The sequence below is a fragment of the Triplophysa dalaica genome, chromosome 13 (assembly GCF_015846415.1).
Source record: "Triplophysa dalaica isolate WHDGS20190420 chromosome 13, ASM1584641v1, whole genome shotgun sequence".
Classification (NCBI taxonomy): domain Eukaryota; kingdom Metazoa; phylum Chordata; class Actinopteri; order Cypriniformes; family Nemacheilidae; genus Triplophysa; species Triplophysa dalaica.
In genome coordinates this window covers 11,242,572-11,269,337 of record NC_079554.1, presented here as the reverse complement: position 1 = coordinate 11,269,337, position 26,766 = coordinate 11,242,572, and the positions used below count along the sequence as shown (strand labels likewise).

The 26,766-nt window shown below is 38.3% G+C and overlaps 2 protein-coding genes across 2 annotated transcripts in view; one reads left to right on the top strand and one right to left on the bottom strand.

Moving 5' to 3' along the window:
* Positions 1 to 8,817: 8,817 nt before the first annotated feature.
* Positions 8,818 to 11,365, top strand: rasl11b (RAS-like, family 11, member B). Its single transcript, XM_056765207.1, has 4 exons — positions 8,818 to 9,100; positions 9,216 to 9,272; positions 9,373 to 9,449; positions 10,262 to 11,365. Exons 1-4 carry the CDS (start codon positions 8,989 to 8,991, stop codon positions 10,748 to 10,750), a joined length of 735 nt encoding a protein of 244 aa, XP_056621185.1. The 5' UTR covers positions 8,818 to 8,988; the 3' UTR covers positions 10,751 to 11,365.
* Positions 11,366 to 11,512: 147 nt separating this feature from the next.
* scfd2 (sec1 family domain containing 2) overlaps positions 11,513 to 26,766 on the bottom strand; it is a 106,176-nt gene continuing 90,922 nt past the window's right edge. The window contains exons 6-9 of the mRNA XM_056765203.1: positions 25,829 to 25,974; positions 16,609 to 16,743; positions 14,258 to 14,377; positions 11,513 to 12,672 (exon numbers count right to left, since the gene is read on the bottom strand). Of these exons, the coding sequence (XP_056621181.1) occupies positions 12,580 to 12,672; positions 14,258 to 14,377; positions 16,609 to 16,743; positions 25,829 to 25,974 (494 nt within the window). The 3' untranslated portion in view covers positions 11,513 to 12,579. The remainder of the gene's footprint in view (positions 12,673 to 14,257; positions 14,378 to 16,608; positions 16,744 to 25,828; positions 25,975 to 26,766) is intronic.

The following is a 26,766-nucleotide window of genomic DNA, read 5'->3' as shown; positions in this document are numbered from 1 at the left end:
AAAATATCTTTTTAATGTGTTCTGCAGAAGAAAGAAAGTCACAAAGGTTTCAAATTACAAGAGGACAGAATTTGAATTAACCTCTCTTTTAACACCAATGAAGTCAAACCTGTATAAAAATGTCTTTGCGTCTGCATTAATGCATTGTACATTCAAGAGATCATTGTGATGAAGCAAATGTATCTTATCTGAAGGATGTTGAGGGTGCATGTTGCCGACTAATGTGTTAAAACAATAATGAAGTGACATAAATCGTCTTGTAGTTTTTGGATACAAAAATAAGAAATATACAGTATTGCTACAAATATTAGATATAACTGGCATGTGTGTTTAATGAAAATGCAGGAGTGTCTTTTCTGACATGAAAGTATAATTTATTTTCACCCCAAAATAAAAATTCTGTCATCATTCACTTACCCTTCGAGTTGTTCCAAATCAACATGGATTTCTGTGTTCTGAGGAACACAGAGAAAATGTTTGGAATAATGTTTATAACCAATCAACCACCTTTGACTACCATAGTAGGAAAACATATAATATGTTTGTTTTGTTGAACACAAAAAAAGAAATTTTGAAGAATGTAGACAGCAAAAAGTTCTGAGGCACTTTTGATTACCATTTTCATTTTTCCTACAACGGTAGTCAATGTTGGCCAAGAACTGTTTCGTTACAAGCATTCCTCCAAATATCTTTCTCTGTGTTCAAACAAAGTAATGTATACAGGTTTGGAACAACTAAGAGAGTGAGTCTGGGCGAACTAACCCATGCTTTTATGTATGTACAGTACAGATTATATAAGTAGCTCCTAAAAGATGTTACCTACAATATATCTGCAAAAATGTATAGACTTTTGTTCACTTTTCATATGCAGCTTTGGCAACAATAAATGTTTAATCATTAAAGTACCCCATAAAATTGCTGTATTCCAAGGTTTCTGAAGGCATATGATAGCTTGTGTGAAGAACAAATTCACAACAAAGCTTTATGGTACACTTAAAAAAAAACTGTATGGCACACAGTACACAGGATTTTCCACTTAAATGTCAAAAACCCTGAAATGTTACTGTAGACCACAAATTTACAAGAAAAAGACCGGGTGTAAAGAAAATATAATTTTACAGTTTATTTCTGGTGCCCCAGCTGCCAGAAAATTTACGTTTTTTAGCCCTTTTTACAGTTTATTTTTTAAATGTGGTCAAAAACTATAAAATTACAGAAATAGACAATAATTTTGAAGGAAAAATTTGATTTTGGTTACACTTTATTTTACAGTGCCCATGTTGCATTGAAATTATACATTTAAGAGTAATAAAAATGAACTACATGTGCTTGCTATAGGGTTAGGTTTGGTTAAGTTACATGTAATTATGCATAATTTATAGTAAATACATGTAACATATGTAACAAGAGCACCGTAAAATAAAGTGTTACCAATATTTTTACCGATTACAGAACATTCCTGTTTTTTTATGGACTTTTTACTTCATGTCCTTTTTGAAGCCTTAAAGCTCCAGACCCCAACCATTTCATGTTCTTCTATCTGTGTTTACAAAATGATGACAGAATGTTTATTTTTGGGACAAACTGTTCCTTTAAATCAGTGGCCACTTTCTTAAACACACAAGAGCATACCACAAAGCGTACGCCAACGTTATGTGCCCACCAAACAAGGAAGTAAACATCCCAGCACTCTCAGATGTTGTAAGCTGGCAAAGTGAGCCCAATCTATTTTACGCTTGTGAGTGTGGTACTGTCCTGCTGAGCTTCCAGGACACAATACTGTACAAGCCTTGGGCACATTCCTCAGTGCGTGTGTGTGTGTGTTTTGTGGGCCATTGTGATTCAGACACCAACAAGAGCACCCCCACCCTCCTCAGTTTTCTCTCCTCAAATCCTTGTTCCGCTGCGGTGTGTTGACATGCAGACAAAAATGCAAATGCAAATACAGTAAAAATGTTTGAGTGTTTACATTTCAATGAGAAAAAAACAATCTCTCATCCTTTGTCAAAGTGGAGGGGGAAAAGAAGCAGGTTAAAGAATTTCCAATGGCTGTTGAGATGCTAACGCTGTTGTGAGTGAGGTAAACAACGTGGAAGAATGGAGCTATCAGAAGATCTCGAGAGAATCCTAGGAAGTTTTATGGGAAAAGTGCTTGAGTAGCCTGACAAAACATTTGTTTTGAGAGTGATCCCTTATCAACGAAGAAAATGACAATAACAACAGCATCTGCATGTGTAAAAGAACAGTTTGGATGATCCTAATGCTAATTGCGAATGTGCAAAGATACAACGGATCAAACATAAATTGTGCAATATGTAAATGCTGGTTGTTGTTTTGATACACAAATTGAGGAAACAATAATGTGGTTAGTTGGGATTGCATACCTGAACTTTATTAACAGTTTATAAACAGTTTGTCTAATTATTTGTTTAAATTAGTTTAATTATTTGTATCTCGGTGTGACTGTGGTTACTCCTTAAAGGGATAGGTCACCCAAAAATGAACTCATGAAAACTGTCATCATTGACCCCCTTGAGTTGCTCCAAATCTGTATAAATTTCCTTGTTCAGATGAACACAATCAAAAGGTATTTGGAAAAATGCTTGTAACCAAACAGTTCTTGAACACCGTTGACTATCATAGTAGGAAAAATGACTAAGGAACTCAAAAGTGCCCCAGAAATGTTTGTTGGCCTACATTCATCAGAATATCTTCAAACAAAGAACTAAGAAATTTCTAAAGCCTTTTTGCGCTACAATGATATTCAATGGTGGCCAAGACCTGTTTGGTTACAAGCATTCTTCCAAATATCTTTCTCTGTCTTCATCGCAACAAGTAAATGTATACAGATTTGGAACAACTTAAGGGTGAACTGTTCCTCTAAGCAGGTTGAAATAACCCAACACCAACGTGATTATGGACTATTGCTCGATACTTAATTGTATCTTTTGTGAAAAGATTTGATCCCCTCAGAGAAGCCTATCAGACAGAGAGGAGCCCTCTCCGTGGATTACAATGAAAAGGTTTGAGCTCGTGTGAGCATGTGCTTTTCACTGGCCTCTGCTGGATAGCAAAAGTCAGCCATAGTGGTGTGGAGCGGGTTAAATGTAAACCTAAGGCATCTTTAGTAAGACCTCTGTACCATGTCCAATTTTTTTGTATGACACAATGCAGCATTTTAGGTTCAGCATTAGGTTTAGACAGTGGCACCCGTACATCTGCATGCATCTGTGTAGCAGTGTATCTGAATTAAACTGTGCATTTAATGTTAAGGTTGCCAAATCCTTTCCACACAGAATTCTTGTACCATTCATTTTACATTTTATACTGCATCGCTTGATAATGTATCAAGTACCTGTCATCACTTTGTACGCCTCCTAAGGATCAATGATTGGACCCCTGTGGGGAGGTTCTATTATGCCCCACTATTCCCCCTTCCCCTAACCAGATCTGTTGTTACCCCTGTGTGAGGGACACCTCCCTGCTCATCTCCAGCAACCTGTCCTCTCCTGATGTGGATTCTTTGTGTCAGGTGTCTGCTATGTCAACTGTATCCCCCTGAACCAGAAGGACAACGAGAGAGAGAGAGAGAGAGAGAGAGACACCATTCACACAGCCCGCTGATCCCGGTAAAAATTGCCAAAAAGTGCCAGACTGCCTTCTGTGTGAATGCAAACGCATCCCGGATAGATCTGTAAAATGATTTTGGAAAGGGGACCAAGTAACATTAATGGGATCAGTCCCGGAAAGCCCCCTGTGTGACCGACAGCAGGAGCAATGCCGTAAGGGGTGTACGCGTCATTACAATGACGTAGCTATCATGCGACTGTTTGAGTGGGGGGTTTAAAAACCAGAAGGCACTTCGATATACAAAGTTTGCATATCAAGATCTAACGTCCGATCAACTGGCATGTTGTTCAACAACATTTGAACACTTACGCTGTTGTAGTCAACACTACCGCTTTCTTTTCTGACATGTCAAGATCGTGTCACGTGTCTTTCGGGGATCTTAACGGGATGTAAGTGAACGCACGCACAGATTCCAGAAAATCACAGGCAGTGTGAATGAACAAAATCTAACGACCCCGAGACATATTAAAGAACTCAATTTCTGTGCATTTTCCAGGATCTCTGTGTGAAAAGGTGTATAGAGAGAGACAGAAACAGTTATTTTGTCCTGCCACAACAAAAGAAGAACCAGCACAACACAACAAAACTCACTGTGATATAAGTGGCGAGAGAAAAACACTTTCAGAAAATCTCAAGCCTCATGCCAGAGTTTCTCTTTGTCACGTGTCACATTTTATCCTTTGTTTAGCAATTTATATTACATTTCCCCCTAATTCTTGTTTTTCTGTATGTTTCTTATTGTTTGTATAATGCTGTGACAATAAAACACATTGATTTCTTGCAAAAAAATACTATTTCAAGGTCCTTCATTTGAGAAAAGCTCAATTGCAGATCATGTTGCCTAAGTAGATAAACAAATACTAAAAATATGTATAAAAGATCCTAATCCCCTTTAATCTGGCAATAAACATGCCCGCGCATCATATCGGCCTCACAGGCCTAACTAGGTGTCAGTTTAGATAAAAGGACTGCTTGGACATGTCCTTAACAACATGTTAAATTTCTTAACAACACCCGTCTCCTCACCTCTGATGAGTGCATTGACACTTCCTGCTGTACAGCACCTGGGCCTTTTGTTATCCGACAACATACTCACAGTTACCACCGACTTTGGCGGAGAGTGGAGAACTGCTGCTAACATTAGCATAACAAACAGTATAGACCGCAAATACACACGACAACAAGAGTGGGAAATATTCAACAGAAGTGAAAGCTACTGTAGAGCAGATCTGTTAGAATTCACATGCACAAAGAGTCTCGGAGAGAAATCACAAAATCTTAATACTAAAAGCGGACACACATTGAAAATGAAATGTGTTCAAATTGCCGGCATTCAATGAGATGACAAACACTTGATGCTTGAATGGTCTGTGGGAGAAGTTTTCAATGTTTAAAAATTGTGTAAAAAATGATACAAGTACTCGTTTGGTCAACCTCAGATATTATATTTTTCTAAACCATATCATAGATTTTTCATTTTTCCTAAAAGATAACGGGACCTTTTCCATAAATGTGATTTTCTTAAATTACAAACAACTATCTATGCTGTATTTGTTGGTTTTAAAAGAAAAGTTAACCCAAAGAATCTATGTTGTTAGTAATTTAACAACAGCAGGAATGACATGCATTGGTTTTGTGTGAACTATGAACTATACCTTTAAGTAAACATCTGCAAAGTGTCTCTACATTTTTTGGCTGTATCGATTTAAAAAATAGTTTGGGTGCACCCAAAGGTTATTATAGTTAATAATTTACTAAAACTAAAACTATATTAAAATAAAATTAAAAATTAAGTACTAACAAAATTAAAAATGTTGCCAAATAAGTTATGAGGCACTAAAATAATTAAATTTAAATAAATAAAAGCTGAACTAAAATAAATTAAACTTATATAAAAATATAAAATAATAAAATAACAAAAACAAAGTTGCTAAAAATGACTAAAATCAACCAAAATTAACATGAACTATAAAAATGAAAGCTAATTCAAAGTATTCTCAAAACTGATTTTTTTTAACTCTGGTCCACCCACTATTGGCTAACAAAAATATAAACGCCATACTAGAGTTAAAAACGCCATACATTGTACAGTTATAATAGTATGGTGTTAACTTTAAGACAATGATATTGTACATATGTGGTATAATACTATGGTAAAACTATATTTACATTGTGCAGTATGATGAGATTTCCATGTAAACACAAACTTTATGATGCTGATCAGGTCATACCATAATTTGCTATAAATAAAGCTTGATTTTAGTGGTACCGCCACTGTCCCATACCACCACAATACTTTTTAAAGAGTTTTCTTCCTTCCTTTTATGTTGTGCAGATGGCACGTGCGTTAAATGATAAATTCCCCCTTTCTTGCACAGGATGTGTGTTGCTATACCAACATTTCAGTAATGTGTTCACACACACCCATCCACACCCATAGTCATAACAGCTTCCTTTAAATGCTTAAACACACATACCTCAAATGATATAGACTAATTTAAGTAACTCATGTGGTTAACAGGAAAGCTATAATTTTTTTTCTGTTCAGTCTGCATATAGCTTGCAAGGACCTGTCTACCAGCGAATCAGCACCATCAGTTTCATATTTCGGTAAAGGTCTCCTGTCATCATACTTCTTATCATACAAACATACCACTCATAATCACACGGGCCCACTGCCAGCATACCTCTAGACTACCACATGAACGTGAAAGAAAGACATGGAGAAAGACTGATGGAGGTTGAGGAGAGGTTTGAGAAAGTGGGAAAAACAAAGAGAGTGGGAAAACATGAGGGTTTATTTGTGGCTAGTGCCAATTAATCTGATGTACAACAGGCCTTAAAAGATGTAAGGGTACCCCCCTAAAAAGATTTTTTTGAAACCAACTCACTTTCTTCTGTAGGACACAAAAAAGTTATTTATAGCCAAACAGCTCTATTCTATACGATGAACATTAATGGTGACCAAAGTTTATAAAAATGTTTTTAGTTTCTCACACAAAGCTATTATGGTTTCAGAACATATAGAATAAAGAACATGAGATGTATGGGTAGTGCCAATTTATCTGACGTACAACAGGGCTTAAAAGATGTCAGGGTGCCCCCCCTAAAAAAAATGTTTGAAACCAACTCACTTTCTTCTGTGGGACACAGAAAAGTTATTTATAGCCAAGCAGCTATAAAGCAGCTATTCTATACGATGAACAATATGATGAACATTAATGGTGACCAAGGCTTTTAAAAAATTATTTTTAGTTTCTCACACAAAGCTATTATGGTTTCAGAAAATATAGAATGAAGAATATGAGTAGAGTTTGACATGATCACACTTCACTCTCATTGTATGAACATGTAAACAGTCTCATGGGAGATAGAAAGTCATTTGGTGATTGAGTAAATGTCGATACCATTTTAATTTTTGGGGTTTAGGAGAGAAAAGAAAGTAAACCATTATAAGATGCAGATAAAGGCGTGGTTAAAAACACAGTTACACTTTGATCTTCTGAATGATGTGACAAGACTTCAAAACACTTTAGCACACTGACAGACAACCAGATCAAACATCGGGAAGACTTCAGAGAGAGAATAACTGAAACAATGTCTTCATCGGGAAGACTTCAGAGAGAGAATAAATGAAACAATGTCTTAGTTATGAATGTGAGTGTGACATTAATATTTCATGAGCACTCATTTAAACACACAATTCCTCAGTGACATCCCAAATGCATAATGACTCACTAGGCTTATGGGCTTTCCAAATGACTAATTGTTGAAAATTATGTCAAACAATTCCGCAAATTATTTGCTTCACTGTTTAGATAACATGTGTATAAATGAGCATACTCAGGGCAGGTTTTATTATGTATGTTTACTATGTGGTGGGGTCCATGGGTTTTTTGGGAGATGTCAGTGAGCATCCCAGTAACACACACACACACACTCATTCAACCCCCCCCCCCCCCACACACACACACACACACATTTCTACTACTGAGAGTCCAAGACAAGTCAGAACATGCTGAAGACACCAAACAGACACACATACATACAGGCACAGTGTCAATATATTAGTGAGGACAGTGTTTTAAAACCTGGCTAGTGTCAGTCTTCACTAGTCAGCACATGTAAACACTTCTTTGTAATGTCCCAGTGCTTTACCCAGGCAGTGTAAAGAAGTCCTCCATCAATAATGTTTACCATCAATTTAAAACACTGGTCAGTGTACTAAATTAGAACCAATAAAATGAGTGATGGATGAGCTTTTTTTCTTTGGCTCTTGTTGCAGTACATTAAGACAAAGAACAGCAGGCTGCACAATAAGTCTTGTAACTGGGGTTCATTTAAGACTTTGGTTCCACAATGAGATAACTATGTTTTTTATTTTGTTATCATGTATTTTTTGACTTATTATGCCTTACATCAAAACAAATTTTGATTGATATTAATTGAATATGCACAATAAAAACATGATTTTTGAAAATGTTTGATTTATCTCATTTTGGAACCAAACTCTTCATATGTAAACCGTTACATTTATTAAGTTTATTTATTCATAATGAATTATTAAACAGATGTATTTATGTGAAAGGAAACATTCAAATAAAAAGATGTTTTCATTGCATTCTATGCAAAGATTTCATTGGCAATACAAATTGACTGCTACATTAAACTCAAGATTGTGAAAGAGAGAGAGAGAGATAGGAGGGGAGAGAGAGAATAGCTGATTTATTTACAGGTCCTGAGGCAGCGAGTCCATACTGATCAATAGCTCGTTCTCATCGGGTAAAGAAAAACAACTTACATGTGACATTAAGCGCTTTGAGATCATCGCGTGAAGATAACATTCTTATTACAAGCGTTTGAAGTCACTCATTTACAAACGCGTTTGATTCTCCATATCACACCGCTATTCTCAAAAGACCCAGATGACATGTATCACTCCCTTGTTCAATTTCTGTCGTCACATCTGCAAAATAACTTCTCGTGGGGCAGCAAGAAAGGATGTTTTGACATTTTATACGAGAGTAACCAGCCGAGCGTCTCTTAAGCGCTTATAAGCGCTGCATGTGCTTGCGACGGGTGGCGTGAAATAATGGGCGGAGTTAGGGAACGTTCCCGTAGGCTGCAGGAGCCAATCGGAGTCGAGCGCCTCTGTGGAGATATAAATGAACTCCGGTTCCCGTCTCGGCTCAGTAAACCGAGTTACGAGACTGGAGTTGGTAACGCAGTAGTTTCGGGATATTTATCCGTTAAAGGTGAAACGATTTGTTTGTGTGCTGTTGGTTGACGTCGACATTGCGTCTGGATCTCTGGATATTTCCCTTCGCCACGCTTTGGATAGTATCTTATTTAACCAAAATGCGCCTGATTCAGAACATGTCTACCATCGCGGAGTACCCGAGCACAGAATGCGCATCCAGTCGGGTTATCAAGATGGCAGTGATCGGAGGCAGCGGGGTTGGGAAAACCGGTATGTTGTGGACCAGTTTTGCAATATCTTTGTGTATTTGACGCATGTTACGCTAATGTGGTCAAAATGGTCGACAGAGTTATGGGTTATAATGCTTTTTCTTGTCTTTGTGCAGCTTTGGTGGTACGTTTCCTCACCAAGCGATTTATTGGCGACTACGAGAGAAACGTCGGTGAGTTTTCCTTCTAATATATTAAGCAGCATACACATAACACCCGTCTGAATTCAAACAAAAGTGATAAAATATTAAAGTTTCCCCCGCTTCATTACAGGCAACCTTTACTCCAGAGAGGTGCAGATCGACGGAGAACAAGTCGCCATTCAAGTTCAAGACACTCCGGGAGTTCAAGTAAGTTTGCTCGACGCATGAAACGTTTTTCTTGACGCGCATTTGTGACCAAGTCATGCGAGACTCCGAACATCTTTCCCACGCTGTTTCTTCACGGATGAGAAGTGTAGAAAGAGCGCTTACCCATGCCTTTTGTCTTACCTCTTCTTTTGTACGTCTCGGGGTTTGTGTTTAACACTCGGGGTTAATTTGGCAGCGGCACCCCTGCTGTTGCAGGCGTCCGCGTGCGTGCGCGTCCACGTACTGTACAGTTCCGCTCGAGGGAAGCGCTGTGGGATATTCGAAGCCGCGGTTAAGAGGTTTTGCTGTTTCAGCAGCACCCAGCGGGTTTAAGGACACGAATAAGCTGCTCGAAACAGTTACAGTGGCCCGGCCCCTTTAAATTACCCGTCGGCTTTCTAAATTAGAGAATGGGGTTTAATTCAATTACAGGCGACTCCTTTCAAAAAGGCTTTAGTCAGAGATTTCGGTGCCAAGTTTGGCAGCCGAGGTCCGCTTTGTAAAGCACGCAGGCAGGTTTCCAAAAGCACAGAATAGCCATTTTTCTGCGGACTGGGGTGAAAGACTGTAAGTCTAGCGGGCTATTTCTCCTAGTTTGGTGTTTCGAGAACTGAAGCCAAAAGCTCTTTCTCAGGAAACATTATAGGATACAGAACTTGCACATCATTGGCTATTGAAATAATACGGACAAGCCAAGAGTTGTATAACTGAAGGAATATGTTCGGATGAAAAAGTATAGGGATTATACTAAATTTGACTATGAAAGTATATTTTGAAGCTTGTTAGATAACACTGTGGTCTTATTTTTTCAGGTGAATGCTAATGGACGGAGCTCCACAGATCACGTCGCCCGTGCCATTCAATGGGCAGATGCAGTAGTTATGGTATATTCTGTGACCGACTGTCGAAGCTTCGACCTCATCGGCCAGCTCCACCAGCTTGTTAGCCGCACACACACCAGCGTGCCGATCATTCTAGTGGCTAATAAAGCCGACCTTCTCCACATCAGGCGGGTGGACGCTCAAGAAGGACCCCTCCTGGCTTCTGCATTAGGTTGCTCCTTCTATGAGGTGTCTGCTAGTGAGGACTACAGCCAGGTCCACGGTGCCTTCCACCGATTGTGCGTGGATCTGGCCAAGCAGCAGCCTCCGCTCGTGACCCCCATCAATGCCGCTTCGTCGGGGACGGAGAAGAAAAGATCGCCCCTCATCCCACGGCCCAAATCCCCCAACATGCAGGACCTGAAGAGGCGCTTCAAACAGGTGCTTTCAGCCAAGGTCCGGACTGTCACATCAGTGTGAAGATTTGGGAAAGGCGGGTGTCTGAATAAAAGCCAAAGAAGTGGTGCAGGATTGAGAAGAGGAGGAGATCTTGGCAGAAGATGCTGAATGTATAGATCTCGCTCTTTTGAAGTTCCAGAGCCCTGTTGCTGATGGCAGACCAGTAACAAACAGAGGCCCCTGAACCTTGACCTCTGATTGTGTCGTGGTTGCTGAAAAAACAGAGGCTGTAACCGTAGCCTGGTGAACATTTCCACTTGACAATCCCAGCGCTACACTTGCTGCCGTCACATATCGATATGTGGACACAGCAGAAATCTGGGAGATGGCGCCTTAAAGAGGGACAAAGATAGACTTTCGATCGACAGACTCGTTGATAGAAATGAATGAAACATACGTACGCTATTCATTACAGTTTGCCTTACCTGTGAATTTTTAGATACGGTCTCATGGCAACCGAGACTGAAGGCCTCACAGAAATGACTATTTTAGGAATTACTTTCTGAAAAGCCTGAGAGAGGTTTTTTTTCTCTTGTGGTCAAGGCTTTCACCTCTTACTGCAGAGGTGCTCTGAATGCAGGCATTGTTAAAGGACAAGGTACTCAAGCTGAGCATACAAAAAGCGTGTATGTGTCTATCTCTTGCTCTGTCTAAGGTCCTATTCTTGTGTATGAGGTCAGAATTTTTCTTCTGGTTTTATGTAAAAACTGTGCTTTGTGCCACTTTTCTATAGTGGAATAGAAGACTTGTTTTGTAAATGCACTTTAAAAAAGCCAAGAGGGCTAGAGCTCAGAGTTATTTATTTATTTGAACATTTTGTGACGGGGAAATAAAGACTTTCTAAGAAAAAATATTGTATTGGTTTAGAATTTTTTTCAAGCATCATATCAATTCAATGGTAACATACAAATATGCACAGATTACGTCATTTATCCCATTAAAATATGCTTACAAACATCCCTGGTCTATCCTATGCCATACATTAAAGACTGATCTAAGGCACATTACAATCCGTAAATGCACTACCAAAACAATTTTTTTTGCTTCAAATACAAATTTGCTTAGGAACTGTGTTTTAGATCATTAAAGACAACAAAATGAAGCCCTTTTAATAGACACCACAAACTCAGAACTTCTTAATGACTTCCTATGTTGTTAGCTCGTTTAAACAAACTTCCAAACACTGAATAAAAAATGCAATGCATGTTATACTTCAGATGCACAGCGTCTTGGCTCACAGTGAAGGATAAAGCCTTAATAGAGCATAGGGATGATCAGGTCTGAATGAAACCTCTAAGTGTGCAAGTGAGTGAAGAAAAGAGATATCAGCTCTAAAAGATGTCCACACCCTTTTTTGACCTCTGCCCTCTTTCCATCTGTCATGTCCTGTCTACTAACACGCTCAACAACAGTGCTAAATCGACTGAAAGATGAGAAAAGAAACCGCAAGCATCAAACTCTGCAAATCTGTTCAATCTGTTGCCCAAACTATGAAAAAGTTACTGTGTGCGCAGATTTTCATCACATATGTTAGAGAGTGAAATGCGCAGGATTTACACTGTGCTGACTGTGTGAAAAATAACGACAACCATTCACTGAACTCATGCTCACACACATTTGAATGTAGGGCCAATCATAAACACTTTATTCAAAGAAATAAATCTTTGAGATTTGTTGGTCTTATCCAGCAAAAGCAAAACATTTTGGAATGGGATGTTGTGAGATATGCAAAACACAAATTAATGATTAATCCTATACGTCAGAAACCCAGACACACTAAAGGTGAACTTAAGTTGGACTGAAAGCTTTCACACTTTCAGCAGCCAAGGAAGTGAGTGCGGTCAGTGTCTTCACACTCCGATGTCAGGTTTGAGTCTGTCTGTGTTGAACAGTAAGTGGGGAACATCGTAGGGTTTCAGCAATCTAGTGGCCATTACTAGTACCTGAGAAAAGACAAAAGAATCCGTTTAGACAGTTCACACACACACACTGTAATCCAATCATCAGACAGACAGAAACTTAAATGGTCTATTGATTGAGCTCTCTCTGTATATCTTTGATAGTTCAGGAGCCCTGCAGTAACTGATGGGTGAAAACAACACAGAAATCTGTAAAACACAGAAACTGTTGCAAGGCTAATGGAAGGAGATCTGTGGGTAGTTACAACTAGACCTGGGCAGATTTTTCCCAAATCCTGAATCATACTGTTTAGGGTTGAAACAGGACAACCGGTACAACGCTATAACGAACACGTCTGAGCAATGACTAATAACTAGATGTGTCTAAGTTTGTGAGGTTTGTGCAATCAAATCTTTGAAATATATTTTGCTCGAGGCACTTTAAAGGTTTTGTAATAAACATTATTTTATTCTCAAATGTTTTTCTGTTTAGTGTTCTAGTCCGTGATCAAGTTTACACCAAATGTCCATTCATGTATCTAGAATTTATCTTTACACCACCATACTGGCAGGAAAGGTTGTGCAGATTGCTTTAGCGTATGACACTAAAGAACTGCAAGAGCGATTGCGATTCATTTGTTCAGGTGTGTTTCATCAGAGTTGGTGCTAAAGATCTGTAGAGCCACATTTGTGTATCACTGCAATAAAGCAATGGATAGCATTTCTGACCTGCACTATCCTGATATCTAACGTTTCAACTATAGCATCAACTTTTCCTCGTCCTAGTCCGTAGACTCTTTAAAGAGCCCACAAAGCCTGGAGAAGTGCAAATGGAAGCAGTCTAATTTTGTGATAAATATTCAAGTTTCCCGGCGAAAAACCTCCTTTGTATTCTTTGGAAGGGTAAGTCAACTGTGTTGTTAGCTAACATAATCAACTCTAGCTTTCCATGTTTGTATTGCCAGAATACAAAGGGTCCATAGCTCTAACAAATGTGAAATTTGAGTACCTGTCAATCTTGATTGTTTGTTTGTGTCATTTTATATAGATATACAAAGTCTTATTGTAAGTTATAAAAGCTATATTGTGCATCAAGCCCAATTTATGTATTTTTTCCTTTTAATGTAATGAACTATTTTAAAGCAGGTCAAAGTCTCTTAGTTAGGCCAGATAATGTTACCATGATTATGTATAATAAGCACACAGTTGAATCGGGGTTTAGTGAACAACTGAAAATAGTATATTTGTAGGAACAATACAAAGTTTTCAATACATTTCTAATAACCGCATCTAAAGACACAAGTTCCAAAACATATTCAAATAACATGTCTTTGATGAGATGGCACAAATTTACCAATGCATAACTGTTATCTGCTTTATTTGAAATTTGAGGAAAAATTACTCATTTTAAATACATTTGCATTGTTTACGCATATTTGCAGATGGATTTATCCAAAGTGATGTATAGCTTTTCGTGTAATTGTGTATTCATTGGAATTAAAACCCACCACTTTTTGTGCTGTAAACACAATTCTCTACCAGCTTTCATCTAATCATTTTCTGTGATTAAATAAGAAAGTTTACTTAACAATGTATACAGAAAAGGTTAAAGAGGAGTATGACTTCCCACCTGAGTGCCAGACTTATGGTTGGAAACAACTTCACGGATGAGGCGGAGTTCTGATGGCGTAACTCCACCCACCAGAAAGAGAAACAAGAGCGGATGATCGCTTGGATGGGGCCGATTAACCTGTATGAGGTATCACAGTTCAAAAAGATCAAGAACACACATTTGCACAAGTTTACATACTTTCCACTCACATAAATAAAGAAATTAAAGAATGTGTATGTTAAGCAATTGTCAATAAAAAAATATTTTTGAATGTCTGCTAAATTACTAAATGAAAATCCCTGGTACATTTATCAGTTATTTCACAGTTCCATATAAAATATCAGACACACAGAATGCTCAAAGGGCATCTGGACACGCTTTCTCACTGATACATGCGAGCACGCTCTCGCACACATGTGGATGCTCTATTCAAGTGAGTCTGCGCAGCACGTGGAGTGCCACCTTGTGTGACTGGTGGGTCAGAGAAAATGGGATTCTGCGATTGGCTGAATGAATGAGTGAGTGTTAAATAATAATCAGGCAATACGGAAGGCACAGACAGGTGGGCAGATCTCAAAGCGGGGCTGTGCTGCCACGTGGACCCTAACCTGACATGGACAAACATGTGTGACAGAGAGAGAATGGGGAGGGGGTGTGCTTTGTGGGAGACACAGAAAACCCCACCACTTTACAGCACACTGCAGGTGAATGAAGAAATCACAAAATAAATGTGAACGCACACACACTCACGCATACACAGAACACATACAAGGTCATCCCAGAGGGGGAAGCACACAGCTTACATGCGCATGAGTATCAACGTGTTTACAGAAAAAACAGATGTGTTCCCACAAATCCAACTTAAGCCCTTACAACAGAACAGTGACCTTATATTGTATATCAAACCAAATCATCATTTAGCAACAGAAATAGGGTTTCCTTCTCTTATGATAATTTCAAATGTTATAACATAAACAAAAGAGTTTTCTAGGCATTTCTGCAGGATTTTGAACTGGTATGTAAACACATAAATTAGTTATTGCCCTTATCATGGTTGCTACAGTGTCTTCCCCCAAATGTTGGCAACCTTGGTAAATATGAGGAAAGAAGGCTGTAAAAATAATTCTGCATTGTTTCTCGTTTTGATCTTTTATTAAAAAATCTACAAAATTCCAACTATTTGAAGTAGAGGGAATATCACATTGTAAAAATGCTTTTAATCCATAACTGTTGGCCACAATTATCTGCATTATTTAATACACTACGCACCCTCAATTTATAAGAAAATTTCAGTTTCCATTTCAGTCCATTTTCAGGTTTGAGAATACATTGAGAGTCACCCGAGTCCGTTCCTTCATTAATCATTTCTCAAGATCTTTCAAATGTTGGAGATCCCTCTTCTTCAGTTCATCCCAATCATTTTCTATAGGGTTCAGGTCAGGGAAATGAGATGGCAGGATCTTGATTTTGTGTTCAGTGACCCTTGTTGATTTGAATGTTTGTTTTGAACCAATGTGCTGATGAAAGATCTAACCATGACCCATTATCATATTTCTCAGAATTTAATTTTTTAATCTGTTGGTATTTTATATAATACATGGTGGCATGTATCTGATCACATGATCAGATACTAAAAGTAGGTCCATAGCAATGTATATATATTTTAATGTGGACGTGGGGCACTTTTTATCCCGGTGAGCACCAAACCGGTCTTGTGTTATTGTTACCAAAAAATCACATTGTATGGAAATTAATATGGTGGAGATTATTTTTGAATGAGAGCAGAAGATTTGTTTCTTGAACAGTGTCCCAAACAGCTTGTGATGATGGAGGTGCAGTTTTTCTATACTTTTTTCAAGAAAAGATCAAAACGAGAAACAATGCAGATTTATTTTTATTTCTTTGCTTATTTTTACCAAGGGTGCTTATAATAGTGAGCTTTATATTATATTGTTTTATATCTCATATATGAGATATAATTTGAGCTGTTGGCAAGATTTTGTTAGAAATTAAAGTTTGATGTTGTCTGACTTAAATATAAAGAAGTAAAGTAACCTGCAATTTTCGCAAACAGAGAGTCCTTGACAAAAAGTCAAGGACTGCACCGTTATTAAAGACATACTAACTATAATAAAGTGTGAATATTAAAGACCATGAAAATTATGTTTAAATACATAGTATGTCCGTACACAACATTAGTGAACACCGCATCTGTGCATTTTGAATTGCAAATGAGATCTGCCTTCTGAATTGCAGATCAGACCTACCTAAATGAAGAATGTCATTGTGTGTAAACTGTTTGTCAGCTTTGGAATATCAGCATAATGTGCATAATGTATGTGCATAATGGTGTGTGGTTAAACGTGTACCTTCATGAACATGCTGAAGCCAGTCTTGAGAAGGTCAGTGAGTCCCCCCGACATGTGCTCAATATCTGCGCATTCACGTTTGTCTGGGTGGAAGATCTCCTCTAGCACCTGTTTAAGGAACGGGCGGTACGTAGCCTATACAAAACAGAGAAAATCTATTAAATCAATGCTTAATGTATGGGTTTGATGAATTCCTGGATAAATCCTAAGAATTTAAGAATTATGCAAAAAAATACTGCGAAGACGTTTTTCAGTCCACTCATACACAAACACTCCGCAGGTGTCCTACAGCGTATGTTGATTTCAATAGGCCGATTAGCATGCAAAGGGTGCTCTCTTTCGCTTTCAAAGAAAGCCAATTATTCAAGAGAATGGCAATTGGTGCATTAATAAAGCAGAGATGATTAAAAGATATGAGCGGAGTAACAATAAGACAAAGAAAAGTGTAACAGTCAGAGCATAAAAGTGTGTTTTTAAGTGACATTCTATTCTATTCCATCATGACAATCCATGAATTTTTGGTGAACAATTTTATTTTCAAAGAAGATAAACATAATGGGATGATAACAAAACCAAAATAAGAAAACATTTGAAAATCTTGTCATGTCTCTTTTCCCTTGTTATAGTGCTTTTGTAATATTTTTGTTTGTTGTGTAGCGAGTGAGTGTGGAGGAAGACAAAATCAGTTTTAAAAGTGAGGGTCGCACTAATTATCCGCAGCAGATACAGCAACAGCGGGGGCCCGTGAAAATGGAGACCCCGTAATGTGATGATGCACACTTTCCCTGAATGTCAATGTAAATCGGGGTCAATCTAATCGGCCTCTACTGTTTAACTCCACAGATATGGCTCTAAAATAGAGCTATTGTCGAGTTTAACAGATCCATGTTTAACAGCTATTTAGTCTGTTTGGGTGTTTGTGTGCTACATAAATGGAGCAGATAAATGTGAAGTAGTTCTGTAGTGTTGTGTTTGAGTATATGTGGGCGCGCAAGTGTAATTAAAGGGACAGTTCACCCAAAAATGAAAATTCTGTCATCATATACTCATCCTCAGATTGTTGCAAACCTGTATACATTTCTTTGTTCTGCTGAACACAAATATAAGATATTTGGAAGAATGTCTGTTACCGAATCTTCCTTGTTATGGCAGTAAATGGGGGACGAGATATGCTTGGTTACTCACATTCTACCAAGTATCTTCCTTCGCGTATAGCAGAACAAATAAATGTATAGAGGTTTAGAACAATCTGAGGGTAAATGATGACAGAATTTAAATTTTTGGTTGTACTATCACTTTAAAATTGAATAGAAAAAATTGCAATTTGAAGATTATTACCTTGTTTTTATACAAGGTATTAGCTATACAAGGTTTAGGAATAAAATGAAATGCCTTAGCATGACCTGACCTGCACAACCTTACACACCCAGACACAGGTTTCCAGTAAACCCAGACATACACACACCCACACACCTGTCAAGATTGTGTTTGTTTCACAAATCTTCCTCTTTTCCTTGAAACCAATGCCTGGGGATACAGATGTTTACCTGCCCACGATCACGTGTACCAGACTCACCCATATTAATGTGTTTAATATAATACAATGTGAAGCCTTGTAGGTGTAAATCAGGTCTTGAATCAGATGTGACTCTCCCCACCTGACTCACGCATGCTTACCTGTAGAGAAAAAACCTTTATACGAAGGAATGACTGATAAATGTCTCTACCAATTTTGCTCTTACCACAAATGAGTGATGAAGTCCTGTTCTTTAACACCAAGCCCCTCCCACTACAGATATGACCATATAAGGGCAGATACGGAGGAAAGCACTTTGTATACAATAGAAGCATCTAAATGATTCATTAAATCACATCTGGCCTCTGGAGCAAAAACAACTCAAAATCAACATCACACTATTAAACAACACCAGGGACTCTTCAAAGCACACCCATTCGTATACTAAACCAGTGACAATTTCCCGAATGGAAAACACCCACATTAAGAATAACACTGAATATGGACATTTTTAGTCATCTGAATTAGTCATTAGAGAACTAAGCACCACCGATATCGCAAACGCTAAACAAATTAATTACATTGATGGAAAAACAAAATTATTATGTGCTTTCCCAGGTCACCCCGACACACCTGTAACATGTTTGTCAACACTTGAGCTATAAAGATGAAGTACTGAGGGGGAGATGAGCAACAAAATATTGAGTCAGGCGTTGATAGATACAAGCTAAATCCACACAAACCATAAAAATACAGAGCAAAACACGCAATACTTTATGACATCACTACTTGAAATTATCTCTGATATTGTCATTAATTTGATGTCAGGGAACCAGAAATTCATTTTTAAAGCGCGTTTAAAGGTCCAGTGTTTATTTTTTTGGAGTATCTATGGACAGAAATTCAATATAATATACATAACGTTGTCTGTAGAGGTATATAAAGACATTACACAATGAAGCGTTATGTTTTTAATGCCTTAGAATGAGCTATTTCTCTCTACATACACCTCTGGTCCCATTACATTGAATTCCCTATGTTGTTTCTACAGTAGCCCTAAACGGACAAACTGCTCTACAGAGTGTGTTTCATAAATATGTCATCTGCTTTGGCAAAGAAGCGCATACGTCTCGACATTTAGTCATGTGTCAGCCACTGTAGCGAAAGGGAGGTGGCGTGAGCCATTGGCTGCAATTCTCAACCTCACCCCTAGATGCCGCTAAATTTCATACACTGGATCTTTATAGGTCCAATTCCCTGCGATCCCATTTTTCAACCTTTAGTGAGTGTGTAATGTTGCTGTTAGAGCATAAACAATACCTACAAAATGATAATGCTCAAAGTTCAGTGCCAAGAAGATATTGTCTTTAGCAGAATTAAATTTTCAAGGACTACAGAGAACGGCTGGAATCGGACTACAGCCCTCTACTTCCCGGGTACATGATGTCACTAATCCGAGTTGTTTTAATAACCTCCGCCCAATAGCTTCCATGACTTTAACATCGGCTGTGAAAGCTGTTCTGTGTAACACACTGATTTTGTGTGTGTGCGCATCCCTCTTAAACAGTTCTAAGAACCGTCCTCTGAAGTCCTGCTTGCAAATGTCTCATGGTCAATCTGCCTGTTTTATTATTCAACTCGGGTCCAAAATAAAAATGCAAAACTAACGTTTCTCTAATTAGTGTTAATTCATATTAACGGTCTGACACCATTCCGTCCAGTGTCATTTCCCTCGCCATAGTAGGAAAATAATGTGATGCTGTTACACTTCGATCAATCCGCAGGTTTTTAACTGATGAAGTTGACGCCATTGTTACTGTTTATTGCTGAAAGCCAAAGTTTATGAATACACGTGGACTGACCAATCACAGCAGCCTGAGAAGCGGAAGCTCGCTGATATGGTATGGGTGGGACATCTTCACACGCACACTCTAAGCAGGAAACCAATCTCGACAGACCTGGTCAGCTTTACCAATCAGAGCGTGTCCGAAGGAGGGATTTTATATGGACCTGAAGAAATCCAGTCGTTTTGTTAGAAGAGGGACAGTAGTGACAATAGACTTGAAATATAAAGCGTTTTTGAAATTAGAAACATGAACATCCATTGTTAAACACCCAAAAAACATAATCAAAGTCTCAAAAACAGCAAAAGACTGGGTCCTTTAATATTTAATATATAAAGTGAGTTAAACATTAAATTTGCTGCACTGTTTGAGCAGAGACAAAAATGACTTGCTACCAACTACAGTTGTGTTCAAAATTATTCAACCCCCAATGCTGTAAATGGTTTTAGGGAATTTAGTGTACATTTGTAATTGTATTCAGAATGAAATCCTACAAGGACTTCTTAAAGAACCATATGCAACTAAAATGACATCAATTAGTTTTGTAATACAGTAGTAAATGTTTCTTTTGTGAATTCTTCATTGACATAATTATTCAACCCCTTAAAGACTACCACTCTGAAGAACAGAGGTTCAATAAAGTGTTTTCAATCAGGTATTGAAAACACCTGTGGATATCAGGGAGCAGCAATAAAGCCTAATAAGCACCAATTAGGCAGCTTTAAAATGACTGTGATACTCAGCTCCTTCTAGACATTTACTGGTGTGGTTACAAACATGGTGAGGTCAAGAGAATGGTCCAGGAAGACAAGAGAACAGGTGATTACTCTTCACAGGAAGGGCAATGGCTATAAGAAGATTGCAAAGATGTTAAACATACCAAGAGACACCATAGGAAGCATCATTCGCAAATTCAAGGCAAAGGGCACTGTTGAAACGCTACCTGGTCGTGGCAGAAAGAAGATGCTGACTTCGACTGCTGTGCGCTACCTGAAGCGTAGAGTGGAGAAAAGTCCCCGTGTGACTGCTGAGGAACTGAGAAAAGATTTGTCAGATGTGGGTACTGAAGTTTCTGCTCAGACAATACGGCGCACCCTGCGTAATGAAGGCCTCCATGCCAGAACTCCCAGGCGCACCCCCTTGCTGTCCCCAAAGAATAAGAAGAGTCGACTGCAGTATGCCAAAAGTCATGTGGACAAACCACAGAAGTTTTGGGATAGTGTTCTGTGGACTGATGAAACAAAATTAGAACTGTTTGGGCCCATGGATCAACGCTATGTTTGGAGGAGGAAGAACAAGGCCTATGAAGAAAAGAACACCTTGCCTACTGTGAAGCATGGCGGAGGGTCAATCATGCTTTGGGGCTGTTTTGCTTCTGCAGGTACTGGGAAGCTTCAGCGTGTGCAAGGTACCATGAATTCTCTTCAGTACCAGGAGATAGTGGATGACAATGTGATGCAGTCCGTCACAAACCTGAGGCTTGGAAGACGTTGGACCTTTCGACAGGACAATGATCCCAAGCATACCTCCAAGTCCACTAGAGCATGGTTGCAGATTAAAGGCTGGAACATTTTGAAGTGGCCATCGCAGTCACCAGACTTAAATCCGATTGAGAACCTCTGGTGGGACTTAAAGAAAGCAGTTGCAGTGCGCAAGCCTAAGAATGTGACTGAACTGGAGGCTTTTGCCCATGATGAATGGGCGAAGATACCCGTAGATCGCTGCAAGATACTTGTGTCAAGTGTCTTAACGTGACACTTCACGTTTAAAAGCTGTTATAACTGTAAAAGGATGTTGTACTAAGTACTAGATTGAATGTCATTTGGGGTTGAATAAAACTGATAATGATGTGAGCTCAGAAAAGACATTTGTGGTTATTTCATTATAAATGTTATGTTATATTTGTCTGACCTACACGTGCCTCTTTGATTTAATTGTAAGCAGGATGACTGAATGATCATAATCAATGTCAAACCGACCAAAACAATCAATTTCAGTGGGGGTTGAATAATTTTGAACACAACTGTATATGTTATTTAGATTTATCTTTTAGACAGATATGTAAGACTGATTCATAAGATCCTTCTCTCAATTTATCAAGCAAACAATGCATCATAAGTCAAAAGCGTATGAGATCAGCAAAGATGTTGCATTCGCAAAAAGTTTGATAGTATCCAAAAATAACATGCATCCATTGCTTGGATAAATTTAGACTATTGATGTAGAACACTGTCACATCAGACTTCTAAAAAAAACTAAATGATATATGAAAGATTATTCAAACCAGTAGGTTAAAAAAAGAAGCACATTGAGAAAGCTTGCTGTTCTCGAGTGACTCATGTATTTTCATGGAGGGCACTGATGAAATGATGTGTTAGAGAAATAGATTGTGGGTAATAGAGAGACGAGGGTCCTATTATTCAGCTCAAATTTACAATTCACAATACAATTGGTTCAGTAATACAGATGAAGCAAAAAAGAAATATACAGCGAGTGGCATCTATATTCTAGTGATCAGAGCTGGATACATTTCCAAGAGTATTTTATATTTTTAGCCTAATTTTGTGAATTTTAAACTTAAACTGATCAAAAACCATAACATTTTAATTCAAATATTACTTCTGGCTTAATTCTTACACTGGAAAGCTCAAGTTAAGCGCATTGCATTGTGGGATACTATACCATGCAGAGTTTCCCCTTTTTTTAGGCACATCTATTGTATGCGTACAGGCAGTTTGTTCATAAAATGGCAATGTGAGATACTACACAAACTAAAGGCAAATTTTCAAACTTGCCAACTAGTGCCAACTTGTGCCTGAGTGCGTTTCATAAATGATAAGTAGATTCATAATAGAAAACAAAAACCCATCCAGACACAATGTGTGTAAATAAACCATGATGACAGAATACATTAGCAAGGAACATTCTTGGACTATGTGTCTCGCCAAAGTCACGCAATGTACCAAACTCTGACCTAACTCATCTGTTTAACATCCAACACGTCAGGCAGAGAGCGGGTACGTGTGTTTTTGCTTAGATATTCCCGTTTAGATGTGTGAGCGTTGGTGTTGAGTGTTTTTGTGAGTGAAAGTGTTAAAGCTCAAAGTATGCATCTCTGTACATGCGTTTCCTTAAGTATGCAACTTGATCTCTCTATTGCTGATGTGTGTCAAACACACAATGACCACCAATGAAGTGACACAGCATGAAATGTTAAAATGTGCTTTGTAAACCTTTAAAAATGCTTAAAGGGACAGTTCACCCTAAAATAAAAATGATCTCATTATCCCCATTGATGTCCGCTGTAAAATAAAAATTATCGCATTATTTATTTACCCTCATGTAATTCAAAAACTGTAGATTCTACAGTGCTGTAGTCTAAGTGGTTTTGTGTCCATACAATGGGGTCCATATTGTTTGGTGATCAGTGGCTTTTAAAATATCTTCTTTTCTGTTCTGCAGAAGTAAGAAAGCCATAAAGGTTTGACAGGAGAGTGAACAAAGATTTTTCCTTTTTTGAGTGAACTTAAAGGGAGACAAAATCTTCAAAACCCTTGAGTGAATAGGTCACAGCAGTTAGAACTTTTTGTTTCATCCCGTCCTTCAATGAGACAATCAATTAACCAAATGTGTTAGTTCTGTTTCACCCTGACATTTAAAAGTCTTGATAACACTAACACCTTGAATACACAGGATGCGATACGGATACAGTGAAAAAAGACTATAGAACGCATCAGAACCCATCATAATTTTACATTTTGTCCACACTCAATGGGGCGCACCGGTCACGTCCGCTGTAGACACGGTGTATGGGAGTGATTTTATTTTTACCAAACTACAGTCTATGAATCAGATATGAGGAGATATGATGGAATAAGAACATTGAGTTACTATTCATGCCAGAGAGTGGGAATGGCAACAGTGGTCAAACTCAAATGTATCCCCATGAGAACAGCAAGGGTCCTGTTTCCATGGAAAAATATAATGCGAAACAACACACTAAAATGCCCACTAAAACAGTCTGTACAGTGCCAGGACCAGAAGGCCAGTCAAAACCAGTTGAGCCTTCAATTGCATTTTGACCTCTTGCTATTCATAGCCAACAGAATAACATTGCAACAAAAAGTGATGTCATTTACAAAAACCAAAGACACGCATAAACGCAAAGATTTGAGGGGTGACCAAAAGTTTTGACATTGTCTCTACCAGCACTCACATTTTTTCCTGTGCCCCATTCAGTAAACGTTTTTCCAGCGTCAACATAGCATTTTCCACTGTCAGTTGAACATTTTTATCACTCATTGCAGTTCAAAGCCTTTAAAGGGTCGAATATCTAAAGAAGCAATCAGAGGCCCACAGCTGCCAAACTGTTTTTCTTCCCAACAGCGTTTCTCCACAGACTTCATTCGAACACATGATGACAGCTATGATAAAACATTTCTGCCAACCATTTTGTTCCATGCAACATAGCAAAACAAAGGTTGGTTTTTGATGGCAAAACAAAAACAAAATGTTTACGCAATTACTACATTTAAAGTGAAAAAATTCTGTATTCATTTACTCACGCTCTTATCATTTCAAACCTGCATGACATACTGTCTCTTGAAGAACACTAATAAAGATATTTTGAAGAATTTGGGGAACTACACTATGCCATAGAGGAACCATATTTGGTTCCACAAATAACCATTCATCTAAAAGTTCTTTAAAGAACCATCTCTTTCTTACTTTTTTATAATCTGAAGAACCTTTTTTGCCACAAGAACCTTTTGTGAAACAGAGAAGTTCTTCAAAGGTTAAAGGTTGTTTTTGGAACCAAAACGTTGGTCTACGAGATCAAAGAACCTTTTGAAGCACCTTTTTTTAAGAGTGTATCACTTTAAGACATCCTACCATGTTTAAATCTATTCCGCAAAATCCTGCATGCTTTCAGAAAAATATAAATTCCATTTATAAAAACTGTATGGTGCTCCTACTATCAGACTTGTTATCTTGAGAACAATGACCTTATTGTGGTGAAACGGCTTACTGTAAAAAAGCACATGACCAAATGAAGCACGTGTCTGAATGTCACCAACACGGCCTTTGAGAAAAGTAGAAGCAACACGCATGTAAAAAGACATCACAGCGTTGCATAATCCTCTTTTACCCTCAGCATACTAAATGCTCTCAGAGGTACAAGAGAGGTTCAGTTCTCTCCTACAAAACGGAGTTAAAAGGCCGTGACGTACAAGGGCTTACAGTAGTGGAAGACAATCACAGACAGTCTGTTGCATAAATGCACAGAGTTAAAAGCTTGACAGGACGGACAATCCTTGTATTATCTGTATGAATCACATAAACTGTATGCTCTGTGTTCAGATACTGTACAACCAGGTTTCAGAATGAGAACATCTACTCGATACATCTACTAGTCTCCATCTCTTAGAGATCCTGCACTTATCACTTAACATTGTGTTCTTTTTTCCTCATACTTTTGTTCAGGGGGCTTAATGTGAAAAATATTCCACAAATGTCTCTTCACATGGATTTACGGGAACAAGAAAACTTTCCGGCATTTGATTGTAACTTTTTCCACTGAGGTAAAAGTTGCTAGCAGGCGTGCGAGTCGCGACAGATGTTTTCTTTACCACGTGGTGTGTCAAGACTTTGACTTAGTTGAAAATTATAAAAAAAATCTCACATTTGGTGCCCTGGATTGAAATACAGTATGTTCAAGGCTTGGGAAGAGTATTAGATATGTTTTTTAAAGATTGCTTCTGCTTTTATCTCGGAGGCAGGTCAGATGTTAAAATGTGGTGTTGCGTGTTTGCGAAACATAAATTACACGTTCTATAAATGTCACTCAGGGGTCACTGACCTGATGTACTCCGTCACTGGGGTTGTACACAGAGCTGAACTGCTTCAGGTGGTCTCGGGCATGACTGATTCCCCTCAGCGTCTCAAACACGTTCTCCAAGGCAGAATGAGCTCGTTCCATTGTCAGTTCTTCAGGGCTGGAGACACCTGGGCACACAGATACAGAAGAGAATTTTTCTGAAGAGTTCTTCAACTTTTATATGTCGTGTCATTGTGCAGACCGGCAGATTGTTGGTAGGCAGGTGAAACATGTCATTTCCTTTAGAAATAAAGTCGCTCCTAACTTTTTTCCAGAGAAATAGTAAAAAGACAACGAACCACTGGGACTGTTGGTCAAATCTACTAGTCTGGATAAAGATCCAAATCCTGTACTTGGTGTTCTGTGTGAATTCTGTATGTATTTATAAATGGATACATTTTAGATTTCAAGCTTTATTAATGGGGAGATAAACACTGTCCGGGGGATTTGTGTTAGAATACTTTTCTTTTCTTATAGACGGTTTCAGCAGCAACAACAAGCGTTATATGGCTCAAACTTAACTTCCGATAGACCACCACAAGGAATCAATAACTGTTGGGTAGTTTTAATTCCATTTAATACAATAAATAACCCAATAAAATATTAATATCAATTAAAATAAATGGTTATATAATAAACAAACACAACACAGCAGTTAACTTAGGGCCAGGCATGTCCGTCCGATAAAACAGTCTATATTCAATGACCAACAAACAGTTTTGGGAACTCATTGAGAATTCAGAAGTCTCACGAGACGAAACAAACAAGGCGTTTTTTATTCTCAGATCCAGGGAAACAGAATTCATCTATGTTTGTATGTGGGTGTTTGTAGGATGTAGTGGGCACTGTAAGTTAGGCTGAATTGTGTCGCTGAAGAAAAGCCGGAGGACAACAGCTCTTTTCATTGGGTGAAACAGCGC

What these genes read in the sequence shown, in the direction of transcription:
- rasl11b (XM_056765207.1), top strand. Translation starts at nt 8,989, where the DNA reads ATGCGCCTGATTCAGAACATGTCTACCATCGCGGAGTACCCGAGCACA. An exon ending in CGACTACGAGAGAAACGTCG is followed by an intron (nt 9,273 to 9,372) that starts GTGAGTTTTCCT and finishes GCTTCATTACAG; the next exon opens with GCAACCTTTACTCCAGAGAG. An exon ending in AAGACACTCCGGGAGTTCAA is followed by an intron (nt 9,450 to 10,261) that starts GTAAGTTTGCTC and finishes TTATTTTTTCAG; the next exon opens with GTGAATGCTAATGGACGGAG.